The 10118-nt window shown below is 38.1% G+C and overlaps 1 protein-coding gene across 1 annotated transcript in view; it reads left to right on the forward strand.

Moving 5' to 3' along the window:
• The window catches only part of TLR4 (toll like receptor 4), a 16818-nt gene that overhangs the window by 3822 nt on the left and 2878 nt on the right, over positions 1-10118 (forward strand). The window contains exons 2-3 of the mRNA XM_006142796.3: positions 1691-1857; positions 8513-10117. Coding sequence (XP_006142858.3) covers positions 1691-1857; positions 8513-10117 — 1772 coding nt within the window. The remainder of the gene's footprint in view (positions 1-1690; positions 1858-8512; position 10118) is intronic.

Genomic DNA, 10118 nt, shown 5'->3' on the forward strand with positions numbered 1-10118 from the left:
CTAGACTGTGGATTTGCTGAAGGAAGAAGTCATATCATGTTTGCCTTTGTGTTGCCCAGAGTGTTTAGTAGAAAATGCCTACGGTTGGGACTTAAGAAAAATTTCATTAAGTCAATCAATTATTCATGCATTTATTTAACAAATATTTTTGACAACTGGTGAGGCAGTCTTCTGAGTGACAGAGACAAAGCAGCAAGCAAAACCACTAAAGCTTATGACCTAGTGCAGGACTTGAACAACACAGATGGACTCATCACACATACTTTGGATGCAATATTGAAGGGTGATATACCCTGCAAAGGAAAGAGAGATCATTACCATGCTCCATTAAACAGTGTGGTCTTTGAGAATCTGAGACAAGCAACGTTTGAGCAGACATGTGAATGAAGTGAGAGCCTGCATATGTGTCTCAGAGACTTTATGCATATTGTATCTCTCTGAATTTCTAGTTTTTTCATCTTTAAAAGGTTTATTTAAAGATTAAATTAAAGTATATAACATTGAAGGAATGTGCTGGCATATGGTAAGGGATTAATAATAGCTAATAATAATTAATGTTAACATTTATTGATCATTTACACTGTAGTAGCTTTTGAGATAAGCTCTTTAAATACCTTATCTCATTTAATCCTTTAAACAGATTCTCTTGGTTTTAAACAATAGGAAACCAAAATTAGCTGGCTTAAGCAAGAAATTTTGTTAAAGGAAATAAGAGAATTCAAGAATTAGATGAGAGGTTAGAGAATAAAGCTTACAACAAATTTAGAAAGCAGGATAAAAACTAGCACAGAAACCAAGACAGCACAAAGCACTTGACCTTATGTACCAGGTTCCATCACTGAAATCCTTGTGCTCCGAAGATTTTTTCCCACATCTACCTCACTTTGTTCAAAGGTCAATGCAAGGAGGAGAATACAATTGTCAGAAATTAGGCTATGTTTAGGAAAGGCTTGACCTCTCAACTGCTAGTCTTCTTAAGGTGGTACAAAATGTGTGAGTGTGTGTGGAGTGGGAGCATATTTAGAATAGTATTGGCTTTTGATTACTTGTATTTCACATAGGATGAAAAGAAGTTAGCTGATGCTTTAGAAAAACAAAACAAAACAACAAAGAAAAACTTTTCTCCAAATCACATGGAACAGTTGGTCTGAAACCCAGAACTTTTGGACTCCAGAGTCTCAGCCCTTCCCCATCTAATTCCATGGCTTCTTGCTAAATGTGCCTATTGTTATCATAGAGGTTAAATATTTGATACATGGTAGGTGCTCTTTTCCTCCTAATCCAGAGTCAGACATTGTATAATTATTAAAGGACTGGGTAAATGAAGAATGAATGAATGTATAAATGAATGTGTAGATGGATGGATGAAGAGGAAAAAGTCGGATTGGTTCCTGCTCTTGTACCAGAGCCGTCGGTTCCGGGACCCCAACCATGTGGTTGGCCATGTGAGATCCAAAGTTGTGTAAAGGATACGGAATTAAGGACAGAAAATTTATCCCATGGAGAAGGATATTAATAATACAGAAAAATGTCTTCAGTGGGCAGGAAACAAGTGATGAAGATTTCATTTTCTTTTAAGTTTATTTATTTATTTTCACATGTGTGAGAGAAAGAGACAGGAGAGGTCCAGTAGAGGTGAATTCAGAGTGCATTGCAGAGAGGTGCTGCATTTAGTGTTTGATCATTGCAGGTGGTTCCTAACATTACTTACCAATGCATGGAGGTGAATCTCTACAAAATACCTGACAACATCCCATCCTCAACCGAGAACCTGGACCTTAGCTTTAATCCCCTGAGATATCTAGGCAACCGTAACTTCTCCAAGTTCCCAGAACTCCAAGTGCTGGATTTATCCAGGTAATGAATGAGCTTTTACGTACTGTATAAGGTGAGATGTTCATTGTTCTTTCATTTTATTATTGGACCAGAAAGCCTGTGTGTTGAAGTCTCTTCTTTATGCACTTATTTGTTTATTCAGTAGATGTCTTCTTTGCTAGATAATCTTGGGCAAACCACTTCCTTTTCCATGTCTCAATTTCTTCATCTGGGAAATGAACAGTTGAATGATACTGTTTCTAGGGAAAATGTTACCTTTGAAATTTCTTTAAAAACAAGAGTATATTGATGTATTACATACAGCTCCTAGTATTAAGCAGGGTATATACTCTCTAAGAGTTAATATGTTAATTCCTGGGCACTGTCTTGGGAACATGGCAGATATTCAACAAATGCTTTCTAGTTCTAATCTTTTGGAATTTGAAGCTGAGATAAGGATGGGGATATGTAATGGTAAATAGTAAACTATGTGTAGACTGGAAGTAACAAATTATATTGTTCAAAAGAAGAGCCTTTTCTGTGGTCAATAATCTGAGATTTCATGAATTTAGTGAGATTCAAATAACCTGGAATTTTGAAGGTTGTATAGAGAATAAGGAATTAAGAAAAGACAAATAACCCTATGGAGAAATATATTAATTATAAAGAAGTGAGAGGGGAGAGACAGAGAGAAAGAGAGAGCTAGCACCTCCCTATAAGGTCTTGATTCTATGACCCACCCCCACACTCAGCTAGCTCTGGATCATGTTAGCTACCTGCCCAGCAGACTCAGAGAGGTCTCCATATGAGACTCTGGAACCTCTATGTGGGTCACCCTCACAGAACATCCTGTTTTACAGTGTGCCACTGTCCAACTGGCAACCAGATTTTTTTCTTTCCTTTTGTTTTTTTTTTTTTTGAAATTTGCTATAGGGCACTTGTTTCCTGTCCACAGAAAACAGTTTTCTTTATTATTAATATCTTTCTCCTTGGGACAAATTTTCTGTTCTTAATTCCGTATCCTTTACACAACTTTGATCTCACATGGCCAACCATATGGTTGAGGTCCCAGAACTGATGGCTCTGGTACAAGAGCAAGAACCAATCCTATATACCCTATAGCAAATTTCTAATAGAAATGAGAGACAGAGAAGGAAAGTTAAAAAGCATCCTTAGGGAATATGGTTATCCTGTAACACCTTCTCTATTCTCCTCTCAGGATTTTGGGCATGTATGCACAAGTGCCTGGTGAGTTTTTCAAGCTGCCAGGTCTGGGACTCCAGTCATGTGGTTGACCATGTGATATCCAGCCGCCTCAACTACTATGCAACCAGCTGGCCCTAAATTTCCTTTTCCGATGTAGGGAAGTATATCTTTCACTGGGAAGTTCAGTTATCCTAAAAGGGTGTTCATCACCAATGTTCTTGTTGAACTGGATAATGGACCATATTCCCAATAGTTTGTGGGAAAGGCAGAATATTTCATGCCTGCTTTAAAAAATTATTTGTTTGTTTTAATTTATTTAAAAAAAATTTCTATAGGGCATCTTTTTTCACTAGAGAGACAGAAAGAGGAAGAGAGAGGGAAAGTGAGAAAGCAAACTGCCAGGTCTGGGACTCGAACTGGGGTCAGTCACTTGGGAGTCTAGCACCTTAAACACCATGCCACCCACTGGTCCTCATGTCTATTTTTATTACAGAAATTCTTGCTATAGATTTAGATTATAAAATAAAAATCCCCTTTAGAACAGACATTTCTATAGGAGAGTGAGCAACTAATGTTTTATACTCTAACTTGAGTATTGATAGAGTATAAGAAGGGGGAATGGAACAATTTAGAGGCAGTGGCATAGAGCACAGAGCCCTGTGGAAGACAGAGGTCAGAATACCTGAGCCATGTCCTATTCAAGGTCACTGAGTGGCCTGATTCATGTCCTTTAATCTCCCTGAGTCTCAGTCTTCATATCCTTCATGTCTGCTAAATAGAAATGATAAAATTTACCACACAGATTATATGGGATGAATATCTACATGTTATATATATATATTTAAAACTTTATAAGGTGTGTATTATACGTATAAAATATTATTATAGCATTTTATTAAGTTATAAATTCTGATTTTCTAAGTGAAAAAACAATTTTTTTGAGAGTTTTTTGCTATAGGGTGCATGCGCTCACCAGAAAGACAGAGAGAGACAGAGAGACAGAAAGCGAGAAGTCACCCCGCAGGGGGGATGGCCATGCCGCAATCCCTTCTCCTCCATTCTCTTCCTGGGATCTTGAGTACACATGCACACACACCTGACGTGAGTTTAAGTCACTGGGTCCAGGATTCGAGCAGGCGTTGACTACATGTGAGTCCAGTGATATAGCCATTACACCAACTGCTGGCCCCTCTAAGTGAAAATTTTGTCAAGAACTGTACTGATGTAGACACATCAACTCTGCCCTACCCTTTTGTAAACAAAATTTTCTCACTGAACAAAGTCTTTTATCTACCATCTACCTGAGAAACATTTCTGAAAGGCCTTACATATGTGCTTAGAAGGAGACCTGCTTCTTCCATTAGGTCATAGGAGATTTTGAATCAGGGTAAGTGTAAACTGTAGCATAATAGACATTTTTTGCCCCTTTTTTTTTTTTTTTTTTTTTTTTGAAATTTGCTATAGGGCACTTGTTTCCTGTCCACAGAAAACAGTTTTCTTTATTATTAATATCTTTCTCCTTGGGACAAATTTTCTGTTCTTAATTCCGTATCCTTTACACAACTTTGATCTCACATGGCCAACCATATGGTTGAGGTCCCAGAACTGATGGCTCTGGTACAAGAGCAAGAACCAATCCTATATACCCTATAGCAAATTTCTAATAGAAATGAGAGACAGAGAAGGAAAGTTAAAAAGCATCCTTAGGGAATATGGTTATCCTGTAACACCTTCTCTATTCTCCTCTCAGGATTTTGGGCATGTATGCACAAGTGCCTGGTGAGTTTTTCAAGCTGCCAGGTCTGGGACTCCAGTCATGTGGTTGACCATGTGATATCCAGCCGCCTCAACTACTATGCAACCAGCTGGCCCTAAATTTCCTTTTCCGATGTAGGGAAGTATATCTTTCACTGGGAAGTTCAGTTATCCTAAAAGGGTGTTCATCACCAATGTTCTTGTTGAACTGGATAATGGACCATATTCCCAATAGTTTGTGGGAAAGGCAGAATATTTCATGCCTGCTTTAAAAAATTATTTGTTTGTTTTAATTTATTTAAAAAAAATTTCTATAGGGCATCTTTTTTCACTAGAGAGACAGAAAGAGGAAGAGAGAGGGAAAGTGAGAAAGCAAACTGCCAGGTCTGGGACTCGAACTGGGGTCAGTCACTTGGGAGTCTAGCACCTTAAACACCATGCCACCCACTGGTCCTCATGTCTATTTTTATTACAGAAATTCTTGCTATAGATTTAGATTATAAAATAAAAATCCCCTTTAGAACAGACATTTCTATAGGAGAGTGAGCAACTAATGTTTTATACTCTAACTTGAGTATTGATAGAGTATAAGAAGGGGGAATGGAACAATTTAGAGGCAGTGGCATAGAGCACAGAGCCCTGTGGAAGACAGAGGTCAGAATACCTGAGCCATGTCCTATTCAAGGTCACTGAGTGGCCTGATTCATGTCCTTTAATCTCCCTGAGTCTCAGTCTTCATATCCTTCATGTCTGCTAAATAGAAATGATAAAATTTACCACACAGATTATATGGGATGAATATCTACATGTTATATATATATTTAAAACTTTATAAGGTGTGTATTATACGTATAAAATATTATTATAGCATTTTATTAAGTTATAAATTCTGATTTTCTAAGTGAAAAAACAATTTTTTTGAGAGTTTTTTGCTATAGGGTGCATGCGCTCACCAGAAAGACAGAGAGAGACAGAGAGACAGAAAGCGAGAAGTCACCCCGCAGGGGGGATGGCCATGCCGCAATCCCTTCTCCTCCATTCTCTTCCTGGGATCTTGAGTACACATGCACACACACCTGACGTGAGTTTAAGTCACTGGGTCCAGGATTCGAGCAGGCGTTGACTACATGTGAGTCCAGTGATATAGCCATTACACCAACTGCTGGCCCCTCTAAGTGAAAATTTTGTCAAGAACTGTACTGATGTAGACACATCAACTCTGCCCTACCCTTTTGTAAACAAAATTTTCTCACTGAACAAAGTCTTTTATCTACCATCTACCTGAGAAACATTTCTGAAAGGCCTTACATATGTGCTTAGAAGGAGACCTGCTTCTTCCATTAGGTCATAGGAGATTTTGAATCAGGGTAAGTGTAAACTGTAGCATAATAGACATTTTTTGCCTTTTCATGTTATATGTTTACATACATTACTAGTCCTCTTAGAATGCTTTGTGACAGACCAGACAGCCTTTTTCCTTCATTTATTATAATTTTTTTTCTTTTTTAAGAGATGAAGAATCTAAATTTTGAAGAATTGAACTTACACAAGTTTCACTTAGCTACTTTCACATAGCTTGTTGTCAACAGAACAGACATTCAGATTTCTATCTTCTGCTACCAAGTTAAATATTTTCTTCTTAATATTCTACTTCTCCCAAGTAATGAGGCCCTTATAATGAGATAGTTACAGCAAGACCCTTCTAGTTGTGCTATAGAACTCTATATACAAGAGACTGTGAGTTATAAAAGTATATAACTAAAAGAAGGATCTTGAGAAATAATCAAACTTGATGCCTTATTTAAAAATATGATAAATAAAACCCAGAGAGAAAAAGGGATTTCCAAGATCACGCAGTGAGAGAGGACAGCAGAGGCCCTAAAACCACCGGTCCTGTGCTCTTTTCCAGTGTTTTTCCCCTATACCCACTAACTCTTATCCAGATACTAAGGAATAAAAATAACTTAGATCAAAGTGCCTTTATTATTTGCAAACCTCCTGAAGGCAGTAGGATAAATGGGGAGCACTCTAATTATAAATCAGGTTGGATTATGGAAATGACGCCTTTGTATATTATGACCAACATGTAACAGTAATGTTCATAGAAATTTAGCATAAGCTTACAGTTTATTGGCCGCTTAAAAGCTCTGTGTCTGGGACTGACAGTTGGTGTTATGGTTACGTCACTGGACTCCTATGTAGTCGATCACGATTCGAGTCCCAGACCCAATGGTTTAAAACTCACAGCAGGCATCTGTGCATGTGTTCCCAAAATTCCATGAGGAGAATGGAGGAGAAGGGATTGGGGCATGGCCATACTTCTGGGGGGAAGGAGGGTGATTTCTCGCTTTCTGTCTCTCTGTCTTTTCTGTCTCCCAGTAAGTGCATGTACTCTACAACAAAAATCTCTCAAAACAAAACAAAAGAAAACAAAACTATGTCTCTAAGAAAGCTCAATGAACATTGTATACAGAATGACCTCTGTTGGGACCAACAGACAGTGTAGCAGTTATACCACTGGACTCTTACGTGGCTGACCATGGTTCAAGTCCCAGACCTGGTGGCTTCAAAATCATGCTGAATGTGTGGGCCTGTGTGCCCAACAGCCTGGGAGGAGAATGGAGGAGAAGGGACTGGGGCATGGCTATCTCTCCTGGGGAGGTAATTTCTCACTTTCCCTCTCACTGTCTCTGTCTCTCTCTCTGGTGAGTGCACATACTCTAAGATAAAAATCTCTAAAACAAATAAAATAGAATGACCGCTGTTTCATTAGGGATAAAATTAAAAACCTTCACTTGACCTGTAAGTCTCTGCATTCTTTGGAACCTTCTTTCTCCACAATTTTATCTTTCACCCCTTTAATTCCTCTCTCTACTCCAACCATGGAAACTGTTTCTCATGCTTATTCCATGTAACCTGACCAATGCTTACCTTTGGACTTTTGTGTCTGCTGTTCGCTTCACCTTCTTTTCTCATTAACTCCTACCTGCCAATTTTTGACTTAAGCATTTTTAGAGAAGCCTACTTTGATCCTCCCAGTCTAGGTTAGCTCCCTTTATGAAAATTCTCACAGTACCCTTTCTTTTTATTCCAAAAAACTCACTCTTATCAGCTGTTATTAATATTTACTCATGATAATGACAACTTTCACATATCTATCATATTTCTAAAACCTTTAATAACATTAAGATACCCATTATACTTATGTGTAACTTTTTGTGTCTGTGAAATTGACGTTCATCAGTCATTGATCGTGACTAACAGCTAAGAGCTACCCATATCAGTGGTACCAATCAGATATAGGATTACAATGACTTGTGGCAGGAAATATTAAACTTGATCCAAGACTATTATGTACTCTATCAGCCATATAATCTTCATGTGGGAAAGATCATAGAGATTATTGATCTTTAACTGATTTTATTCTGATAGATTGCTGCCTCTGCCAGATATGTGCATCTAGATTGATAAGAAAAACAGTCAATCATGTGGCCATGGTAGAAATTCTTGATAAATAAAGACTTAGATCATAGGTCAGTATGACAGTACTGAATATTTTGGGCTTCTTATTTTCTCATACCAGTGTTATCAGCCTGTTTTGCCTGATGTGTCTGCTGTTGGACAATCACCTGACATCACACAACTTTATGAAGAGCTGAGTGACTAGGATTTGTTATTCATTTTGGGGTTTTTAGCCATTATAAATATTATATATCTGAATTTATTTTCCCTGTAGGTGTGACATTCAGGCAATAGAAGATGATGCATATTGGGGTCTAAACCACCTCTCTACCTTGATATTGACGGGAAACCCTATTCAGCATTTAGGCCTGGGAGCCTTTTCTGGACTATCAAATTTACAGAAGCTGGTGGCTGTGGAAACAAACCTAGATTCTCTAGAGAACTTTCCTATTGGACATCTCAAGACTTTGAAGGAGCTTAATGTGGCTCATAATCTTATCCATTCATTCAAGATACCTGGATATTTTTCTAACCTGCCCAACCTGGAGTACTTGGACCTTTCTAATAACAAGATCAGAAATATTTTTCATGAAGATGTGCAGGTTCTACATCAAATGCCCCTGCTCAACCTCTCTTTAGAAATTTCCTTGAACCCTATAGACTTTATACAACCTAGTGCCTTTAATGGAATTAGACTCTATGGGCTGACTTTGAGAAATAATTTTAATAGCACAAATATAATGAAGACTTGCATTCAAGGTCTGGCTGGTTTAGAAGTCCATCAGTTAGTTCTGGGAGAATTTAGAAATGAAAGAAACATAGAAAATTTTAACAAATCTTCCTTGGAGGGACTGTGCAATTTGACCATTGGAGAATTCCATTTAGCATTCTTAGATGACTCCCCAGATAATACTATTGACTTATTTAATTGTTTAGCAAATGTTTCTGCAATTTCTCTGGTGAGTCTGTATTTAAATAATCTAGAAGGCCTTCCTAGGCAGGTCAGATGGCAATCTTTAGAATTAATTCACTGTAATTATAAACACTTCCCTTCATTGGCGATCTCTTCTCTCAAAAGGTTTGTTTTCACTGCTAACAAAGGTGGGGACACTTTCACTGAAGTTGTTCTACCAAGCCTTGAATATCTAGATCTCAGTGGAAATGGCTTGAGCTTCAAGAGTTGCTGTGATCACACTGATTTGGGGACAAGCAAACTGAAATATTTAGATATGAGCTTCAATGGTGTCATTATTATGAGTTCAAACTTTATGGGCCTAGAAAGACTGGAATATCTGGATTTTCAGCATTCCACTTTGAAACATGTTAATGATTTTCCAGTATTCTTATCACTCAAAAACCTCCTTTACCTTGACATTTCTTACACTCACATTCGAGTTGTCTTCCTTGGCATCTTTGATGGATTGTTCAGTCTCCGTGTCTTGAAAATGGCTGGGAATTCTTTCCTCAACAACCTTCTTCCCAACATTTTCACAAATCTGACTGACTTGACCTTTCTGGACCTCACCCATTGTCAACTGGAAGGGGTGTCTCCAATGGCATTTGACTCACTCCTCCATCTTCAGTCACTAAATATGAGTCACAACCACCTCTTGGTTTTGGATACAGCTCCTTATAAACATCTCCAATCCCTCCAGGTTCTGGATTGCAGTTTTAACCGCATAGTGGCTTCAAAAGGGCAGGAATTGCAGCATTTTCCTAGTAAATTAACTCTCTTAAATCTCACTCAGAATGAATTTGCTTGTACTTGTGAACACCAGGGTTTTCTGCAGTGGGTCAAGGACCAGAGACGACTCTTGGTGGAAGCTGAACAAATGATATGTGCAACACCTTCAGATATGCAGCACATGCCTGTGCTGAGC

The sequence above is a fragment of the Tupaia chinensis genome, unplaced genomic scaffold (genome assembly GCF_000334495.1).
Source record: "Tupaia chinensis unplaced genomic scaffold, TupChi_1.0 Scaffold000081_1, whole genome shotgun sequence".
Taxonomy (NCBI): domain Eukaryota; kingdom Metazoa; phylum Chordata; class Mammalia; order Scandentia; family Tupaiidae; genus Tupaia; species Tupaia belangeri.